Below are 21,513 nucleotides of genomic sequence, written 5' to 3'. Positions count from 1 at the left end.
GATGGGTGCGATGGTGCGTGCGAGTGTTGGGTGCTTTTTCAAACCCGGCAGTACTAGCTGCTTTACAACGCAACTTGAGAGACTGACTCCAAATCTCCGATGCATCCTATTCCCATGAGGCTTCTCTGGAAAGACTGCAAGAGAATCCGCGCTTTATGTTGGCACTGGGGTGTCGTTGGGCGCTAACGTCTGCTTGCGAGAGATTTTATTATTATTATTTTTTTTAACCTTCTCTAAAAATAAATTTTAAATCTGACACTGTTGTTTTTTTATTTTTAAATCGAACTCGTTTGGCCGTACCTAAGTCTTTAGCATGGCCAAACACACTACCACGCTATATGCATCGACGCGGTAGATCTACCATGGTGGATAACAATTTTCACGTGGAAAAGCTTGTCGTGCCACTTCTGTTTGCATGGCAGCACTGTAGCGCTGCGCCAATCAGACTGACGCGGCGAGGAATAACCTTAGAAAAGTTATATCTTTTTCATACAATCTCAGATAAAGATGATCTTTATATGAAAGTTGTAGCTCTCGACAAGATCTATAATTTTCTAGTTTTGAGTTTTTCATTTGAGATTGTTAAGATGCTCAAAAAAATTAAACAAAATTTTAGCAGTACATTAATCGCGTAAAGCTCTTGTCACCTTGGAAAAATAATATATTTCTTATATAATATCAAATAAAGATACTTTCTGTATGAAAGTTGTAGCTCTCGATGGGATCTGCATTATAGTTTTAGATTTTTGAATTTTAGATCAAAAAGATGCTCAAAAAATAATATAAAGTTTTAGCATTCATATTAATCACGTACGAGCTCTTGTCGTCTTAGAAAAATCTTATCTTTTTTGTACAGTGCCAAATGGAGTTACCTTTTATATAAAAATTGTTGCTCTTGATAAGATCTACAACTTCATAGTTTTAAGTTTTTTCATTTGAGGTCGTTATCTCGATGAGATCTACAACTCTGTACGGTGCCAAAATTGCAAATTGTGTCTATAGAAATTTCAACGAACTAAAACTATAATTTTAACATAAAATATATGCAATAACCGTCACCTAAAAGAAAGCTAAAATTCAGACAGCTGAAATTTAGCAAATCCCTTATATTTTATACTAAAAAAAGTCAAACTTATATAAACTTTGGAAAAAGTCTAGATCACCCCCTCACCTATAACAAGAAGTCTAGTTACCACCCACAATTATAAAATCGAATTTTCTACCCCCTGAACTTTTCAAAACCAGTCAAATAACCCCCCCAGCGGTTTTGGACGGTGGTTTGCTACAGTGACGGTGGTTTTGTCTTTTTCTTTTTTATTTATTTCTGCTAAATCTTTGAAAAATCATAGTAAATCATAGAAAAATCATAAAATGGAAAATCCAATTTTATTGGACTCCACATGAGTAGATCTACACAGTGAATATATAATATGGTATGCTTTGGTACAAAGTTTTTGCTGTAGCTTTAGATCTATGCTTTTCTATAATTAATTTAAATAATTCATAGATGCAGCTTCTATGGTCCAATTGTGGTGAAATTTTTATGGTGGGCTAATTATTGTATGATTAAACTGTAGTAAAAATTTCTTACTCATTGGATCATGTATAACTTAGTTATAGATTTATTTAGGTTTATTCTTGTTAAATCTATAACTTCATTGGACTATTCAAGTTACAGATAAAACATAGATTTAACAAGAATAAACCTAAATAAATCTATAACTAAGTTATACATGATCCAATGAGTATGAAATTTTTACTACAGTTCAATCATACAATAATTAGCCCACCATAAAAATTTCACCACAATTGAACCATAGAAGCTGCATCTATGAATTATTTAAATTGATTAGAGAAAAGCATAGATCTAAAGCTACAGTAAAAACTTTGTACCAAAGCATACCATATTATATGTTCACTGTGTAAATCTACTTATGTGGAGTCTAACAAAATTGAATTTTCTATTTTATGATTTTTCTGTGATTTACTATGATTTTTCAAAGATTCAGCAGAATTAAATAAAAAAGAAAAAGACAAAAGAATCGTCACTGTAGCAAACCACCGTCCAAAACCGCTGGGGAGTTATTTGATCGGTTTTGAAAAATTTAGGGGGTAGAAAATCCGATTTTATAATTGAGGGCGGTAACTATACTTCTGGTTATAGGTGAGGGGTGATCTAGACTTTTTCCTATAAACTTTGACACTCAATCCTCCGCGGCCTCCCGCTCAAGCACGCCGCGCGCACCATCGCCCTCTCGTGGCGCTGGGCGCGCACGTGGCTCCGCGCGCTCGCCTCCTCCCGGGTCCTCGACTTCACCGACCGCGACTTCGCACGCGGCCAGGCGTCGGCACGGGCCGCCGCGGCCACGGTGAGCTGCTGCCTCCGGCTCCACGCCGAGCATGGTGCGCCGCTCGACGTGTTCCGCGTGGCGCTTACATCGCAGGCGCCGGGCAGCGCCGGCGTGTTCGAGCAGGATGTCGTTGGGTGGGTCGCGTCTGCCGTGGTGAGAGGCGATAGGGAGGTAGAGGTGGATCTGACGCTGCCGCCGACAAAAGGGGACGCCGATGATGGAATCGCGGCGTTCGTGGAGCTGCCTGGCGACCTGTTCGTGGCCACGAACTCGCTGGCGCGCCTCGCTCTCGGCGGGTTCAGCCTTCGCGCCGTCCCGGCCGCCCAGACCGGTATCGCAGGTCTCCGCTCCCTCTCCCTCAGCCACGCCAACCTCACAGGCGAGGCAGTTCGCGGCGTCATGTCTAGTTGCCGCGCGCTGGAGCTCCTCAGCCTGAGCAGCTGCAGCCTCCTAAAATCGATTAGGATCGCCAGCGAGATGCTGTGGGTCCTCGAGATTGTGCGCTGCCCAGCCGTGCGGGTCAACACGCCCGCGCTCAAGTCGTTCGCGTTCCACGGCGACACAGTCTACTCGAGCGACTACGACGACCTCTCTTCTACCGTCGACCTAGGCTCCATACCGGTTCTGCGGGACGCTATCGATGCGGGACCCATAGGATACCCCGCAAGAGAAAGAGAAGATCTAATCCAACTAGGATTCTTTCCATGTAATCTTAGTAGTAGAACAATTAAGTAATTCTACTAGGAAATCTCATTGTAAACCGACTAGGACTCTGGCTTCCTGACTATATAAAGGAGGGCAGGGCAAGAGAAGATCTAATCCAACTAGGATTCTTCCCATGTAATCTTAGTAGTAGAACAATTAAGTAATCCTACTAGGAAATCTCATTGTAAACCGACTAGGACTCTGGCTTCCTGACTATATAAACGAGGGCAGGGCTCCTAAGAGAGAGGGACGACAATTATACAACACAACATATCACGATCAATCCAACGCAAAAGCTAGCACCGACTGGACGTAAGGTTATTACTCGATCTACGATCGAGGGCCTGAACCAGGATAAATCGACTGTCTCTTGCGTTAACCATCGAGTTTAGCATACGCCGAAGCCCGAACATACTGCCCCGGGTACTCCCGTGGCAGGCTATCGGTGGTAAAATATCGACAGCTGGCGCGCCAGGTAGGGGCTTTCGGCGATTTTGCATCCAAGAGCTCGATGGACCTTGACAACATAATCTTCCCAACGGGATCAACTTTCATCTTCGGCTCATGGGTCTGCGAGGCAGACAACAACGGCAAGCTCCAGAGCCATCTTTTCAAAGATCCAGATCATCATAAAGAGTTTTCTATTTCAACAACTACGACGGATCAGCTCACCAGAAGATTCGCACAGCTCATAGTATCCGATTCAAATCAGATTTCACGACCACGCATATCTGATTCGAATTCAAGTTCCAAGGTGAAGTGTCATCCGAGTGCTTTCAAGAAACCGAGTTCTTTTTTGGCAAGATTCTAGAGCACAACTCAAAACAACTCGGATTACCCTCAGAGTTCCTTCAAGAAGTCGAGTCCTTTTCCATTTGGGCTCGACAACATGGCAAAATCCTATCAGGGACAGTTCGAAAGATCCTTTAATCCAATGTTTGGGATACCACTGACAGGAGCCCAGGAGGGTCTCGTGCTAACGATAACATCGCAAGACTGTATCATCCACTGGCTAGGTTCCGTTCCTGAAGATAGTGGAACCCAACTAGTCGGCATAACAACAACAGATATTCTATCTTACCAAGAAGGAGACTCGATCTACGACATCGAGGCATCTACTAAAGTTATCAATGGCTCCGATATCATGAAAACTAACACCAATAACAGAACGGCTCACACACGAGAAGTGCTCATGGTTCGACGTCCTCGGTCACCATTAAATCTCTCGGAAGCACCCGATGTCAGGTCATTAGATGAATCAGAATCCAACATATCACCCTTTGCCCAGGGCTACGATGGAGAAACCGAGAGTCAGAAACAAGCTAGAGAAAGAAAAAATAAGTTGAAGCAAGGGCGCCAACATCGTGCTAGGCAGCGCAGGGAAGCTTGGATCAGATATGAGTCAGAGTTGGCTGAGTACGACAAAAGAAAATCGCAACGAGAAGTTGAAGGAAGACGCACGGCAAATACGCCTTACGATAAGATTCGAGAAGCATTAGAAGAACTCGGAGCAACTTCACACCCCAGTGAGAAGTATGAATAGCTCCAGAACTTGCTCCGTTCGACGATCCCGAGAACGCATGAAGAGAGAGCTTGATCAAGACTACCCGCCAGATCAACAACCCACCAGCAAGAAGATCAAAATCAAAGAAAATCTGCTTTCAAAAGACTTGGGCCGGGTGGAAGCCATGACGGAGGAAGTAGGAAGGAACATAACCAAGGTCACCGATTTGAACAACCAAGGAAGACCAAGAGTAGGGTGCCTACCCAGACAACCTCGCAAGATTATTCCCATCAAAACGATAGTTGGCCAGAAGAAGATGCTGAATCCGAATTCAAAGAAACCAGGACACACGACAGATTCCCCTGTTTCGCGAACAGGCTTGCATTGGTACGATTACGTCACAAATTCAAACCATCTAACCACTCCAAGTATGATGGCAAAACTGAACCAAGGCAATGGCTCAGAATATATTCACAATCAATTGAACTAGCCGGAGGAGACGACGATATCAAAACCCTGTTCTTTCCCATGGCACTAGAAGCCATGCCCCTCCAATGGTTCGACAAACTGAATCTAGGATCCATTAGAAATTGGGAGGATTTGCAAAGAGCTTTTTGTGAGAATTTCGTAGGAATCATTACACATCCAATCACTCATGCAGAACTGAAATGACTCAAGCAAAAGGGAGGTGAAAGCCTCAGAAATTACTATCGATGATTCAGGCGAACTACGAGCTCAAAGTGCATGACATAACCGAACGAGAAGTAATTGAAGCTTTCTCTCACGGAATCATGGCTAGGTGGCAATTTCAAGACTTCTGCAAAGAAAATCCGAGAAACAACAAAGAATTTAGACGAATAGTAGAAAAGATGATTACCGTAGAAGAAAAAACACGAGAGAGGTTCCCGGACAGAAGCAACCAGGACAACTCGGACAGGCAAAATCACCGAAATAGCAGACATCAAGAAAGAAAACGTAGACCAGACAATACTGTGGACAATGGCCGACAAATTAAAGAAGTTTTCCAAACCCAGAAGATATGATGACATTGAAAACATACGTTGCCCATTGCACCCTAATGGGAGGCACACCATCGGAAATTGCTACACTTTCAATGATCGATACACAAGAAAAGATAGTAAGGAAAACACCAAAGAGGACAATCAGAAAAGAGATGAAGACAACCACGAGGACAAAGGATTCCAAAAACCCAGGGGAATGGTAGCAGTGATCTTCTTAGGGGCTCTGGATTGCAGAAGCAAACATCAAGAAAAACTAGCACTATGGACCATTATGACAGCAGAACCGGCTACACCAAGATACCTCAATTGGTCACAATATCCTATCCAATTTACCAGAGAAGACCAATGGACTAGCGTGGGAAACGCAGGCCATTATCCACTGGTTTTAGATCCAACTATTGCTGGTATGACCGTCACCAAAGTACTAATCGATAGAGGAGCTGGACTCAACATCATCTTTTCAGAAACTCTAAGGAAAATGGGACTACAACTCGCCGGGATGATCATGCCAACAAGCACACCTTTTTATGGAATAGTACCCGGCAAAGCAGCCATGCCACTCGGACAAATTACTTTACCCGTTACTTTTGGAACTCCTTTAAATTACCGAACAGAGTTTATCAAATTTGAGGTCGCTGACTTCGATTCGTCATATCATGCAATCCTCGAATGTCCAGCACTGGCCAAATTCATGGCAATACCACATTATCCGTACTTACTGCTTAAGATGCCAGGGACCCAATGGTATCCTTTCTCTTCGAAGCGATTTGAAGCGTGCTTTTGACTGCGACGTTCAGGCGATCCAAATTACAGCTAAGGCACAAGCTGACAAGGGAAGAAAAGAAATAGCCGCAATCGCTGCAGAGACAAGCTAAGAAGAATTAGAAATACCGGCTAAAAAGCCCAGCATCATCGCACCACCAAAAGAAGCCGACAGTCAAGCAAATCAACTTAGGCACAGGCGATACCTCCAAGACAGCAACCATCAGTGCTCACCTCTCGACAAAATAGGAACTCGCGCTCACCAACTTTCTTCAGGGACAACAAAGATATCTTTGCCTGAAGCCGGCCGACATGCCAGGAGTCCCAAGGGAGTTGGCTGAGCACAGAATTGATGTTAATGAAAGCTCCAAGCCTGTAAAGCAACAGCTACGACGATTCTCACCCGATAAAAAGGCAGCAATTAAAAAGGAAATAACAAAACTGATGGCAGCTGGATTCATCAGGGAAATCCTTCATCCAGACTAGCTAGCAAACCCGGTCCTTGTGTAGAAGAAAAATATGGACGAGTGGCTCATGTGCGTCGACTACACAGATCTCAACAAACATTGCCCAAAAGATCCGTTCGGGCTACCACGCATTGACCAGATAGTTGACTCAACAGCAGGATCTGCACTATTATCTTTTCTCGATTGCTATTCAGGGTATCACCAGATCGCACTAAAAGAACAAGACCAGAGCAAGACATCTTTCATCACCCCGTTTGGTGCCTACTGCTACAAGACCATGTCAGTTTGGACTAAAGAACGCTGGCGCCACGTACCAAAGAGCTATCCAAACTTGCCTTGGGAATCAAATCGGTGAAAATGTGGAGGCATACGTGGATGATGTAGTGGTAAAAACAAAGAACCCAGACACCCTGATTGAAGATTTAAAGCAAACCTTCGAAAACTTGAAGAGATGGAGATGGAAATTGAACCCAAACAAATGTGTATTTGGAGTTCCCTCAGGACAACTACTCGGATTTTTGGTCAGTCAGCGCAGGATCGAAAGCCAGTACCAAGCAAATTCGAGCTATAACAGAAATGGGCCCACCTAGAAGTGTCAAAGATGTGCAGAAATTAACAGGATGCATGGCGGCCCTCAACCGCTTCATATCAAGACTCGACGAAAAGGGGTTACCTTTCTTTAAACTACTAAAGAAGACAGACAAGTTCGAGTGGACAATAGAGGCCGACGAAGCTTTCAAAAAACTTAAAGAATACCTCACCTCATCGCCTGTCCTGACCCTCTCCAAAGAAAGATGAAGATATGATGCTATATATTGCGGCGACTCCTACCGTAATCAGCACGGCAATAGTCATAGAAAGAGAAGAACAAGGGTGTGTGTATAAAGTGCAATATCCCGTATACTACATCAGTGAAGTACTGTCAGAATCCAAAATTGGTATCCGCATGTACAAAAACAACTCTACGCTCTACTCATCACCTCACGCAAGCTTCGCCACTATTTCGAAAGCCACAAGATTACCGTGGTGACAGATTTTCCACTCGGAGACATCCTACACAATAAAGATGCCATGGGGTGCATATCCAAGTGGGTAGTTGAAATCAGAGCTCTTGACATCGATTTCACCCCACGGAAAGCAATCAAATCTCAAGCCCTCGCCGATTTTGTGGCCGAATGGACAGAGATTCAACAGCCTTCATTAGATACAATCCTTGACCACTAGAAGATATACTTTGATGGATCACTCAAACTAGGCGGGGCCGGTGCAGGCATTCTCCTAATTTCTCTAGAAGGAAAACAACTCAAGTACATCCTTCAGATATTATGGCAAGCTACAAATAACGAAGCAGAATATGAAGCCCTCATCCACGGGTTACGAGTGGCAATTACTCTCGGAATAAAGAGATTACTCGTATACGGTGATTCAGCAGTAGTCATCAACCAAGTCAACAAAGATTGGGATTGCACCAAAGAAAACATGAGTGCTTACTATGCTGAAATACGGAAACTCAAAAAACATTTTCAAGGATTAGAAATTCTACACGTCCTGCGCGATTCCAACATTGCAGCAGACGTCCTCGCCAAGCTCGGATCAGATAGAGCGAAGGTTCCACCTGGCGTATTCATAGAAGAGCTATCAGTTCCCTCTATCAAACAATCCGGTGAAACAACCCATGAAATTCAGGCTAAAGGCGTTCAGATCTTGGTAATCAATACTTCATGGAGCCAAGTTTTCATCGACTACATCAAAGAAAATAAATTGCCAGCAGATAAAGCAGAAGCCACCCAAGTGGTTCATAGAAGCAAAAACTACGTTCTAGTAGGAGATAGACTTTATAGAAGAGCAGCATCATCAGGAGTACTCCTAAAATGTGTCTCATTTGAAGAAGGAAAAGAGATCCTAGATGAAATACACTCAGGTTACTGTGGAAATCATGCCGCTTCAAGAACACTAGTTGGCAAAGCATTTCGCACTAGATTCTACTGGCCGACCGCTTTGAAAGACGTAGAAGAACTTGTCAGAAAATGCAAAGGTTGCCAAATGTTTGCAAGACAAGCCCATGTGCCAGCTCACAATCTTATTTGCATCCCACCCGCTTGGCCTTTTTCCTGCTGGGGGCTGGATCAAGTAGGACCCCTAAAGAAAGCAAAAGGCAGTTTCGAGTACATCTTTGTAGCAATCGACAAGTTCACCAAGTGGATTGAATACAAACCACTCATGAAATACAGCGCAACCAAAGCAGTCGAGTTCATCCAAGACATTATGCACCGCTTCGGCATGCCCAATCGAATCATCACAGATCTAGGCTCCCCCTTCACAGCTACAGAATTCAAGAGCTAGGCACAAGACTGTGGTTTCAGTATAGACTATGCGTCTGTAGCACATCCAGAAGCCAACGGACAAGTAGAAAGGGCTAATGGACTCATACTAGCTGGATTAAAACCAAGGATATACGAAGAACTAGTAGGACTATGGGTCCAAATGGATCGAAGAATTATCAAAAGTAGTATGGGGGCTACGAACTCAAATAAGCAGAGCAACAGGCTACTCATCCTTCTTCCTAGTTTATGGGTCAGAGGCCGTACTGCCCGCCGACTTGATCTGGACATCACCAAAGATAGAACAATACGATGAAGGAGAAGCAGAACACACAAGAAGATTAGAACTCGACAGCTCAGAAGAAGTTAGAGTAAACACTACCCTCCAATCAGCCAGATACCTACAAGGTTTAAGACAGCACTACAACAAGAGTACCCAACCTCGATCGCTACAAGTCGGAGACTTAGTGCTAAGAAGGATACAAAAGACTGACGGATGACATAAGCTACTCAGTCCATGGGAAGGTCCATTCATCGTCACAAAAGTCACCGAACTAGGCCCATACAAGTTAATAACCGAAGATGGAAAAGAAGTCAGCAATACATGGCACATCAGCTAGCTGAGAAGATTCTACGTGTAAAAACAACTCAACAAAAAACATATATGCAAGCCACAAGGGACCAACGTTCACAATCGATGAAAGACAATACTCTTCAACAACATATGTATTAATTTATATTCATGATCAATAAAGATGATATTCATCCACAGCACATCTTGTCATGACTTCCAACAAGTTGTTTTCACGAAACAAAAAGCAAAATGGCTGAAAACATGCCTGAGCATCTCGGCCGAGAGCAAAATAGCTAAAAAGACGCTTGAGCACGCCGATGAGGGTAGCTAAAAGCTAACACCCGAAACAAAAAGCAAAATGGCTGAAAACATGCCTAAGCATCCCGGCCGAGAGCAAAATAGCTGAAAACACGCTTGAGCCCGCCGATGAGGGTAGCTAAAAGCTAACACCCGAAACAAAAAGCAAAATGGCTGAAAACATGCCTAAGCATCCCGGCCGAGAGTAAAATAGCTAAAAACACGCTTAAGCCCGCCGATGAGGGTAGCTAAAAGCTAACACCTGAAACAAAAAGCAAAATGGCTGAAAACATGCTTGAGCATCCCGGCCGAGAGCAAAATAGCTGAAAACACGCTTGAGCCTGCCGATGAGGGTAGCTAAAAGCTAACACCCGAAACAAAAAGCAAAATGGCTGAAAACATGCCTGAGCATCCCGGCCGAGAGCAAAATAGCTAAAAATATGCTTGAGCCCACCGATGAGGGTAGCTAAAAGCTAAAAACTAGTCAACCGAAATTGAACTTCAAAAGACCCTCCAGCTCTTCGTTTCGAAAAGCAAGAGGCTCGGGGGCTAAATCTAGATAGGAATACTTTTTCCTCAGAAAAGCACAAGCGCCAAGTTCGTCAAGGCAACATTCTATGCCGAGTCATTTTTACATAGCGCAGATGAATGGTTATCAACACAAAGATTTACATCTAACAAGTCATAGCGTGGACAAAGCACTCGACGGATCACAAAAGGGGAAGAAAAGAAAAGTACTCGACAAATCAAGGGGTCTCGTCGGAATAACGCACAGAGTTGTTTTGCGGAGCAGAGACGAAAATAGGACAAAGTACTCAACAAGTCAAGTAACTTCAACCGCACCAGGGCAAAGAATACATCAACAAAAATAAAGAATCTTCATTTAAAGAGGAGTGTAATATTACAAGGGGATGCTCAGTCAAATCAGGCATTGTCATCAGAAAGAGAAATGTCAATATTTAGACTGTCTACAACCCTATTGGCTAAACCTTCGACCTCAAGCTCTATCCTCTCAATGGCGTCAAGGTATTCTTGGCTTTTAGCTTCTTTTGCTATCTTGGACAGAGGCGCCTCTGGAGCAAGGACCCGGACCTGGGCCAGCACATTCTTGGTACATACTTGAGCACACTTCTTCGCGAACTCTTGGAAACGAGTCGGAATCTGGGGAATGAACTGCGCCCAAGATTGCCCATCATCCGCTGGAGTCTGGAGAACATCAGCTACTGAGCGAAAAGATTTCCACAAAACGTTCCAATTTCAGTAGCCGTCGTCAGTTTCCCAGACAAAACTTCAATAGTTTTTTAGGCCTGCACAAGATCTCTGTCAGCTCCGCACCGAATCAGCTTAGCAAGGGCGAGTTCTTCCTCAGCATGAGTAATTACCTCCTCAGCTTTATTATGACTGGAGCAGACAAGAGCCTTCATTTCATCGATACTCTCCGAGAGCTTCTGCTTCTCAACTCGAAGAACTAGACAAGACATCCAAGAACAAGTCAGCGGAAAAAGAAGTCAAAATACAAGAAGAAACAAGTAGAACCCACGGCACCTTTGCATTCATCCTTCGCAGACTCCACCGCGGCATCTCTCTGCTTCTCTGTCTCCACTACCCGGGCACGAAGGGTCTTCTCCTCCTTTCGATGCATTTGACTGCTCTGTCTCCAACTCAGCCTGGAGAAGGATCGAGATCGGCTTTCAGAGCGTCCACCTCAGAAGACAACTTTCTCTCATTTTTAGATGAGAAAAAGAAGCCAGAATGATCACGAGAGAAAGACTGAGCGAAAAGAGGCAAAGAGAAACAAGGCGTGAGAACAGAAGAAAAACAAGCACACAAAAAAGAGCGACAGTAAAACCTACCTGGAGCTTTTCACCAAAAGAAGTCGCGAGGGTCGACAAGCTCCCCCAGGCTGTGGTCAGCTCCGATAACCGATGAGTGGCATCGAACTGTTGCACCACACCACCGGAAAAAGAGGGACCGCCGGAAGCAAGAGAAGGGGAAGGAGAGGCCGGCTGGGGCGAAGAAGGAGCGATCAAAGCAACCTCCAGAGAAGCCAGAGCCAAACCCTCAGAAGGACCCGGCACGACGGCCATAGTCACCTTCGGAGTGGCCAAATCCGCAACTTCGCCAGGTAGCTCTGAAGCTCCCACGGCAACTTCATCAACAGAATGTTGTGAGTCCTGAGGCTCGGAACTCGTTGGCACGGCGGGAGGCAGAGAAGAAGTCGATGAAGAAACGAGAGAAGACGAAACACTGAAAAGTGACAAAAGGAAGCACCGATAAGAACCAGAAGAAGGAAGAAAGAAGCCAAAAGGATAAAAGCCAGAATTTACTCACCCGACTACTTTCTTCTTCGCGAAGCCAAAAGAAGGCCTCGCAGGGGGAACCACAACGGCGAAAACGTCCCCGCCACCTGGCGACAGGAGTGGGATAGCCGACAATGGAGCCGTGGAAGAAGCCGGGGCTGGAACCGTGAAAGAACTCCGCACTAGAGGAGCGGTAGAGCTCGGGACAGAGGCAACCAAAGAACTCGACACCGGAGCTTCAGAAGAAGTCAGCGCGGGAGCCTCGGAAGAACTCACACCCGACCTCCGATTACTTCAAAAAGTTCAAGAATGAAAGTCAAGACAAAGAAGAGAAATTCAATACAACAGGAATATGAAAAACAACTCACCGCCGCATGACGAGGGGTACTTCATCATCCTCTTCTTCCTCAGCCAAGGAAACCAGAGCACCTGCTGAAAAGAGGATAAAAACTACTCGGTTCAAGAGAGAAACAGGAAAATAAAGGAACAAAGAGTATTAAATATGCTCACCTAAGAGCATGCTAGCAACGACTGGAGTACCTGAGGGAGTACTTGGTTTGCGAGGCTTCTTGGAGACAGGCAGGCCAGATGAAGACCCATCCGTTCGCCCCCTCTTCGGGACACTGCGAGGACCGCGAGGGACTAGACGAGGAACATATTCTTCATATACATCAACAAATCCGGAAGAAACCCCAGGAAGGGCTGTAGAGGTTTGGGACTTACTAATTGCAGAAGTTCCAGCTAGATGATCCCCAGTCTCCGCCACGGCAGGGAGAGCATCAAGGGGGATCGGATCGACAAAGTTCCACCCAAGCTCCTGCTGAAAAAGAATAAAACACCGAGACAAAGAAAGGCTAAGCAAGAACGGATGCAGCAAGGGTACATAAAGTACTCAAACAAGAAGATAGACAACTCACAGCTGGGGGCGGGTTGTTGGCTGAGAACTCGGAGACGGCAGGAGGAATGACGCTCACTCCCTTCAGCATTTTCTGGAGGCGCTCGAGTACCTCCTCACCGGTCAGCTCAAGAGCTGGGACCATGCGTGAGGGATCCTCGGCCCTAGAATACTCAAAGCCAAGATGTTCCCGCTCCTTCAAAGGCTGAACCCGACGACGAAGAAAGCTCGAAACGATACCGAAGCCGGTCAAACCCTGCTGTTTCAGCATGCTAATCCTATCAAGGAGCGGCTGGATCGCTTGAATCTCAGCAGGTGACTCAAGCTTCTTGTCCCATCGGTCGTTCACCACAGGACCAGATCCAGAGTGGACGACGAGGGAAGGGATCAAATTGGCAGCGTAAAACCACTTCGGCACGCCAATCTTTTACGGAGTCGACCAGGTCATAGTCAAAAAACTTAATCTTGAGACCCTGGTGAAACTGAATCCCGCAACCGCCAAGAACACTGGTTTCTTCACGGCGGGGTTGAGGTTTCAGACGAAAGAAAAAGCGAAAAAGAGATAGAGAAGGAGGGATCCCAAGGAAGGCTTCACAAAGGTGAACAAAAATAGAAAGATGGAGAACGGCATTGGGGGTTAGATGGTTCAGACTAACCCCGAAATAACCAAGAAACTGATGAAGGAAGGCGGAAGCAGGAAGACAAAGTCCGGCGCGGACAAAGGAAACAAAGAGGACAATCTCACCAGGACCCGGAGCCTGGAACCCGATGCTCGCCCGGAACTCTCCATTCAGCGATGACTTTGCTTTGGATCAAGCCGTCGCTAACGAGCTCGCGCAGCTGGTCTTCGCTTGTTGTTGGAGCCGGCCAAACCTTCTGAGCAGCCCTCATGGCCATGAACTCCTGGTTTTCGATCAAAGAAAGGGACGACTCCTCATCCACGAAGGTCGCCTGAGACTTGCTTGCGGTTTTCTTCTTTCCCATGAACTGGCGGAAGCAAAGAAGGCACTAGGGAAGAGAAAGCTAGGATGAAGGTGATCGAGTGACAGCGACGAAGACAGGCGGCTGGATTTCTGAAAGCTAGGGTTTAAAGGCAAGAGCTAGGCAGCAATGGAAAGGAAGATAAAAGGTCTTTAAATAGATTTTTCGGTAACAAAAATGGCCCACAAGGCCCGTTAAAACACAGTGTGAGAACGCAACGGTCCATTTACCGACGCAGCTAAAACGGCGGAGGGCACGAATCCACACAACGATACAAACTAACTGGGCAGATTTCAGACTTATCCACACGGCGCCACGGCAGGGTTATCAGATGAACTACAAGAACAACTAGTCAAACTAAGAAGAAAGAAAGGGCTACCTCGCAAGGAACAAAGTAACCCGGTTATTTAAGAAAGAACTCGGTAACCTCATGAACGATAGAGATCACAGCAGAAAAGTAAAAGATAACTCAGAAGACAAGATTCGTTATATTACAAGCAACTTCAAAAATAAAAGATTACAAATCTTACAAGACCCAACGAACTTGGCGCCACGAAAAGCAAAGTAGCAAAGAGGAACACGGACACGGCTAGGCTCTGGAACGACTACGTGTCCCAAATTGCTACTCGGAAGGACAAACCGTCATCAGCTACACTGTTTTCTTCAAAGGACGGACGCAATGCATCCAAGGCAGAAATCAGTAGCACGGCAGGGCAACATGGAGCAGAGAAGGCCGGCGGGCATCTGTCTACCCAAGACCGATGTGATGCTGGATATGGTGTTGATCTGCACCGGACAGTCTCAAGACAGGCGACGAGGATCAACCCAGAACTGCCGAATGAAGGAACGAAGCCCACATCACAAGACTTCCTCCAACTACCACCACGTACACCCTGGCACAATGCTGTCGCGGGATTAGCCTACCTCTAATCCCTATCACAAGACTTCCTCCAGCTACGACAAGACACACAAGAACTACAAAATATGCTCGGGGGCTGCTCTACTTCACAAACTACCATGTTCATAACCACGAAGGTTTCAACAGAATGTCCAATAGGATGAAAACAAGCACTCCGGGACAGTATTTATAGTCCAAAGGAGCGGCGCACATGGACTAGGAGTACCAACGAAATAAGCCTAACAAAGGACACAGTGAAAAGACAGGACTCAATAATGGATGACTCAGGCGAGAGGAAGCAGTACTCGAAGACATGCATATTCGGAAGAATATACCAGCACAGTACAACCCGTGAACAAAAGGCATTTACACTCAACCACCACCATACAACTACATCTGACAACGACGACGACACATCAAGACTCTTCATCCGACTTCTTTTCTAAAGGGAAGAACTCGGACAAAGCACGGGGCTGCGGGACACATAGCCCTAGAATTTTTTGAAGACAAGAACCTGGACCCTCCAACTTTTGCAAGTAAAAGCAAGAGGCTCGGAGGCTACACTCAGTGAGTGTAATTTTTACAAAAAAATTACACCCACCCAAAAAGAACCTGGACATAAGCTCAGAGGCTGCATGCCGCGAAACTACTCGAATGATGGTTTAATCCAAGACTAAAGGGCCGCTACGGAAAGATGCCGCAAAACTACTCGGATGATGACATAATCCAAGTCTCGGGGACTACTTAAGAATACAAATTTTCAAACAACATAAAGGATCAAGACCCTCCAACTTTTTGTTTCAAATAGCAAGAGGCTCGGAGGGCTACACTCAGTGAGTGCGCTTTTTCCCTCAACGCAGACCACTTCAAGACATTACGACAAAAAGAACCCGGAACAAGCTATATTCGAGTTCTTTTTATAAAACTTCAACGAACAATAAGAGCAACTTCAAGACAAGATCCTCCAGCTCCTTGTTCCAAATAGCAAGAGGCTCGGGGGCTACAACCAGATGGATGTACTTTTTCTTCAAAAAGCACTCACCACTCGAAGATCCCAAAAAGCGCTACAAGGTTTCACTCCAGAAAGCACTCGGATGACATTTTGTTCCTACTCAACAAGACTTGAAGGAGCAAAGTGAGACTTTCAGAGCTCAACCATGATGTGCTCAGGGGCTTATCGATGCGGGACCCATAGGATATCCCGCAAGGGAAAGAGAAGATCTAATTCAACTAGGATTCTTCCCATGTAATCTTAGTAGTAGAACAATTAAGTAATCCTACTATGAAATCTCATTGTAAACCGACTAGGACTCTGGCTTCCTAACTATATAAAGGAGGGCAGGGCTCCTGAGAGAGAGGGACGACAATTATACAACACAACATATCACGATCAATCCAACGCAAAGGCTAGCGCCGACTGAACGTAAGGTTATTACTCGATCTACGATCGAGGGCCTGAACCAGAATAAATCGACTGTCTCTTGCGTTAACCATCGAGTTCAGCATATGTCGAAGCCCGAACATACTGCCCCAAATACTCCTGTGGCAGGCTATCAGTGGTAAAACATGGACAGACGCGTACCTTTCTCACATCGGCTTTCGACGACGACGTGAACGCGTACCAGGATCGCGAGTACGCCTACTCCAACTTCTTGAGCTGCGTCGCTCATGCCCGGGCTCTGACGCTCTGTTCCGTGGGCTTGCTGGTATGGAATTTAAATTGTGGAAATGCCATGAAATTTACTGACCACTAATTTTACTCCAAAATCAGCATTTGTGGGCACAGCTAGGTTACGATGAGTGCGTGGACATTGATATGACGAACATACAAGAGCTGCAGCTGCTGCTGTCCTCGGAAGGTGAAGATGACGACCTCTATAGCTTCGCCTCTTTCTTCCAGATCAACCCGTTTCCACTCCTGGACCGCTTGTTCGTCAACGTAAAGCTCTGCCTTTTGCTGCCCATCCTCCAACTTCCACGTGCAACGGTGCAAGCAAATACAGTACTATTTCTGAACGGGACATTACTTTCTGAAACCCGCAGCTCCCCAGCCACACTACCGATGCAAGCGACGCGGCGGCAGCACTGGCCGGCGAGGTCGTCGACGACTCAAGAATGATGATTCCCGACTACGCGATCGTCCCCGTCGACGACTCAAGAATGATGATTCAACACTTCGACTTCGTCCTTGACCACCTGAGCTTCATCAAGCTGGTGAATTTCAGAGGGACCAGGTTCGAGCTGCAGCTGCTCGCCTTCCTCCTGAAGAGGGCCCCTGCCCTAGAGCAGCTGGTGCTGGTCACGGTGGGAGAAGAGGGCGGAGCTCCGGGAGACGAGCACGTCATCCGAGGCTGGGTGTCGGAGATGCCGAAGGCATGGCCAGAGGCTCAGCTCACCGTGTGCCTGTCGAGCGAAGATCGCAGCCAGAATCCTGTGCACACGAGGTTCTACCACGAACTGGAAGAGTAATCGGGCGCCATTTGATCTCTCAACATCTACACGAGGTGTTCACAATGTCATGCTGTACTTGTAACTATAGCTTGAAGAATTTTTGCCGTTTTAGGCAGTGGAGCATTTCAGTACGCCCTGCTCTATGGTCACTGAACTAGTAATTGACTGCTCTAATGCTGTAACGGTTGTCAACACTCAACAGAATTGTTACCAATTTGAAATTAGAAGACGATCGAGCATTTAGGAATTTATTAACGAGTTTAGTAGTGGCACGATACTCAGATTAGATTATACTTAACGAGAGCAAGCAACTAAAAGAGGCTTTCAGATGCTCAAGCAGCAATAGCACTATAGCAGCTGCTAGGATTCTACTTTCAGCTCAGCACACAGGAACAACCCAACATACATAGCCTCAGATACCAAAAACAAAATGCAACAGGCTGCTCCCATGTATCGTATCATCCGATCCGGCAAACAACACCTGACACTCCAGCAAAAACATTCTGCATGGATAAAATTGAAACCAGAAATGCATGAAGAAACTTGAACGTGAATTTCCAGCACAGCTCCTCAGCTACCGATAGTTCAAGGGAAATTGATCTCTTGCCAAGGTGACACTACTACAGTACTACTCCACGATCTTAACCTTCTTCCTCTTCTTCTGTGATTTTTCTGATGGCGATTGTGGCATCTCTGAGGCCATGTTGCTCCCCTCGCCTCCAGCCTGAGATCCTTGCGAGGCCTTGCCTGATACATTTGAGTGCCCCAGGCTGCTTTCATCCTTTCTCTTCCCCTTTAGTTTGGGTGTCGGCTCTGCGCTCCTTTGGCCCAGTGAAAGCGCCGAACCTTGGCTACTGCGGTTCTTTGATGCACTAGTGAACCGAGACATGGTCTTCTTAGAACCTGTGAAAGTGGGAACACGGGCAACCACAGTTCAACAAAGATGTCCCTTATAAAAAAAAAAGAAACGAAGAAGAATGGCATGCAAGAGAACTGGCTGCATTTCTTTTGACTGATGTAAGTTACAGGAAGGAGGCATCGGTTATCAGTAAACTCAAATGGATAAGAGTATATCATCAAAATATTGTACGCCAGAAAAGATTACTAAATTTTATGGACATTTTTGGCCAATGTCCATACTCCTTAACTTCTTATAGTGTATCTACTTTTCTAAGGATAAAGGAGCAGTTTTTTTTTTTCTAACTAGCACTGAAAACATAAATCAAGAAGGTAGTATGCCTAACAGTTTCCAACAGAGATGATAATACGGTTGGACCAGACTTGTCTTTTTCCTTTGTTGATCAGTTATGATAATAAGAACTTCAACAGAAAACCAAGCTGTAACAAGATTAAACTGCCAGCCATGAAATACCCCAAGTTCAACCAGTAATCTGCAACGTAATATCCTTGTTAGTCGCTGAATTCTTGCTCTTGGTAGTAGCAGAATTTTTACTCTCATCGAGAGAGGATGACACTAGGAGTTGGGGCAATTTTCTGGTTTATTTCCAAATGCCATGCCAACCTAAGGGGTTGGGGATACATATTTATAGGCTGCTGCGAGCCAAGCATATGCCAAGATGCTAGTCTAAGATGCTAATATGCTATCCTCTAAGATGTTGTCCTAGATGCTAAGATGATGTCCTTGTGGCAGCAACAGCCAGCAGCCCCACAAAGACCAGACCAGCCAGACTTATCCATCATTCTCCCTCTAAGTCTTATGCGTCGTCTTGTGGGAAAGTTGAACCATCCCGGTCCTCGAGCAGAGCTCAAGGAACTTGATCCTCCCAAGTGGCTTGGTGAGCAGGTCCGCAAGTTGGTCCTTGGTGTTGATGTAGCTCGCCTTGATGCTCCCTTCCTCCAAGCAGCCTCGGATGAAGTGGTACCTCACCCGGATGTGCTTGCTGCGTTCATGAAAAACGGGGTTCTTTGGCAGGGCCAGAGCGGACTTGCTGTCCACCCTGAGCTCCACCGCTCTAGTGTCTCTGCCGAGAATATCACCAAGCAGTGAACGATACCCAAAACATAGTATGAGTAACCAGAAAGCTGAAATGCAACTAAACCATGTAATCAACTCAAAGAAACTTCAAAACAGTCCATATCAGCTAAGAGCATCTCCAAGAGTACCCAATATTTTCTTCCAAAAAACATGGAGTTTTATAACTCTAAAAAAACATTGGAAGAAATAAAGAAGGCCATCTCCAAGAGTTTCTAATAATCCATTCCTAAAATATAGAAGACAATTTTACATCAAGAATCCTATACTATTTCTAAATTATCCTAACCACTTTTATATATTCTTTCTCTCTTGTACATTTGCATCAGGAACCCTTTCCTACTCTTTATTCTTTCCACGCCCTTCCACCTTTAGATTGGCCAACAAACACGCGCGGGGAGAGAAGATACGCGCGACTCTGAAACGCGTAACTTTACGCGGAACAAGGTGACTTTTCTCAAGTTTTAATAGATTAGGAGGATAGATTAGGAGTTGTTAGAGAGGGGTTTTTTTCTCATCTTGCTAAAAAACAAGAATTAGGAAGGGATTTAGGGAACTCTTGGAGATGCTCTAAGTTACCTGAGGAACTTTCCAAGCTGCCCAAGTTTCAATCACTATGCAGCTTGAGAGAAAGCTCTTTGCCATGAAAATCCAAAACATCTATCTGCATTGTCACAAAAAAAAAACACTAAGATATCAAACAGCCAACATTGCAGCACATTATAAGAACACTACTAGGGTGCAAAAGATCGATGTTACCTGGTCTTTAGGCCACTGAATTTACCAAAACTCTGTCGAGTCTGTCTGTGATATGTCGAGCATGGCTTCTTCTTTGACCTCCTCAAAAGCCGGTCCAGGCTCATAGCTGCAGCAGTTCACGCAAAGTTCAGATGCCAAAGAACACAGCATACAAGTAGACAAGGTGCACTGTCGAAAGTATACTGTAACTCAATTTGTGGCAAGCAGGCTAGCTGAACTTGTTAAGCTTCATGATAGGAAGAAGATATGCACAGGTGGTACTCCTACTCACATTGAACTAAATGGGCAGAAAAACGTAGTAAAATGCAGAGAAAACAATGAATTGCAATTACACCGCTGTTATTCAAAGTGATATAACTGCTGCAGTTCATTCAGAATACTGAGCACTCGAGGCGTCCCCATTCACACCAATCATACCACCGCAGTAACAAACAAGGGGATGTCGATATCATACCGGACCCTTGCTGCCGCCTTCACCGTCTCTACCGCAAGTCCAGCCTCTCACGATCCCTCACCCGCACGGGCGCAGTTGCGCTGAACCCCCGAATATAATTTGGGAAATTAAATTCACCCACCGCCTCAGTGGATTGATATCACGCACTTAAGAACGAGAACCTAATCGAACCAAGGATGGATGGATTAGATTAGCAGGGAACCAAGCATCAAAGAAAATTGGAACCGATCGAATGAAATGAATTGGACTTGGTTCTTGGTCAAGCATCAAGAAGAAGGCGTTATGTAATTACTAGTATAATTGGCAAGAATAGAGGGGGGAAATCACACTCCACGCGGACGCGAGTCTAGTACCTGAGGGGAAGGAGAGATAGACGCCCAACTCGACGAGAGTAGGCTTCAGTCGACGGGGGCGGGGGCTTCCTGTGCCCCTACGCCAGCGGGCAGCGGTGCGTACGGCCGCCGGTGGTGGGCAAGGCGGCAGAACGGCAGAGCGAGCGAGTAGGACTACAGGAAACAGAGGAAACGCTAACCTGGGCTTCTGGGCTTCTGATGCCATTATGCCGTCTCTCCACGGGCCGAGCAACAAGGTCAGGCCCATTGGCTATGCCGGCCTCGTGCGCTCCTATTGTCGACGCAGCCCATAAGGCCATAACGAACCACTACGCGTCCACACGCCGCACGTGTCAATCCCGAACCAGGTCAAGTCAGAGTTCCAGTCCACGCCGGCGAGGCCTCCGTATTCCTGGACTTCTACTAGTCCGGTCTCTTCCCCTGCGT

General features: G+C 45.7%; 1 protein-coding gene and 1 long non-coding RNA gene across 3 annotated transcripts; one reads left to right on the top strand and one right to left on the bottom strand.

Moving 5' to 3' along the window:
* Position 1: 1 nt before the first annotated feature.
* Positions 2-17,751, top strand: LOC136454472 (uncharacterized). The gene is made up of 5 exons (XM_066454887.1): positions 2-13; positions 2,232-2,972; positions 16,652-16,783; positions 16,849-17,016; positions 17,121-17,751. The coding sequence occupies exons 1-5, from the start codon at positions 2-4 to the stop codon at positions 17,544-17,546; spliced, it is 1,479 nt and encodes a 492-aa protein (XP_066310984.1). The 3' UTR covers positions 17,547-17,751.
* Positions 17,752-17,924: 173 nt separating this feature from the next.
* Positions 17,925-21,264, bottom strand: LOC136451878 (uncharacterized). 2 transcript variants are annotated; one of them, XR_010758666.1, is made up of 5 exons: positions 21,088-21,264; positions 20,735-20,895; positions 20,281-20,386; positions 20,101-20,185; positions 17,925-18,431 (listed from the first exon to the last, which is right to left on the bottom strand). It is a non-coding gene; the product is annotated as an uncharacterized lncRNA (long non-coding RNA). The 2 variants fall into 2 exon arrangements; XR_010758667.1 differs by lacking the exon at positions 17,925-18,431 and adding an exon at positions 19,004-19,510.
* Between the last annotated feature and the right edge of the window lie 249 nt (positions 21,265-21,513).

This window comes from Miscanthus floridulus, chromosome 5 (assembly GCF_019320115.1).
Source record: "Miscanthus floridulus cultivar M001 chromosome 5, ASM1932011v1, whole genome shotgun sequence".
In the NCBI taxonomy this organism is placed as follows: domain Eukaryota; kingdom Viridiplantae; phylum Streptophyta; class Magnoliopsida; order Poales; family Poaceae; genus Miscanthus; species Miscanthus floridulus.
The sequence above is the reverse complement of the archived record's forward strand: the minus strand, read 5'-3'. Positions and strand labels throughout refer to the sequence as shown.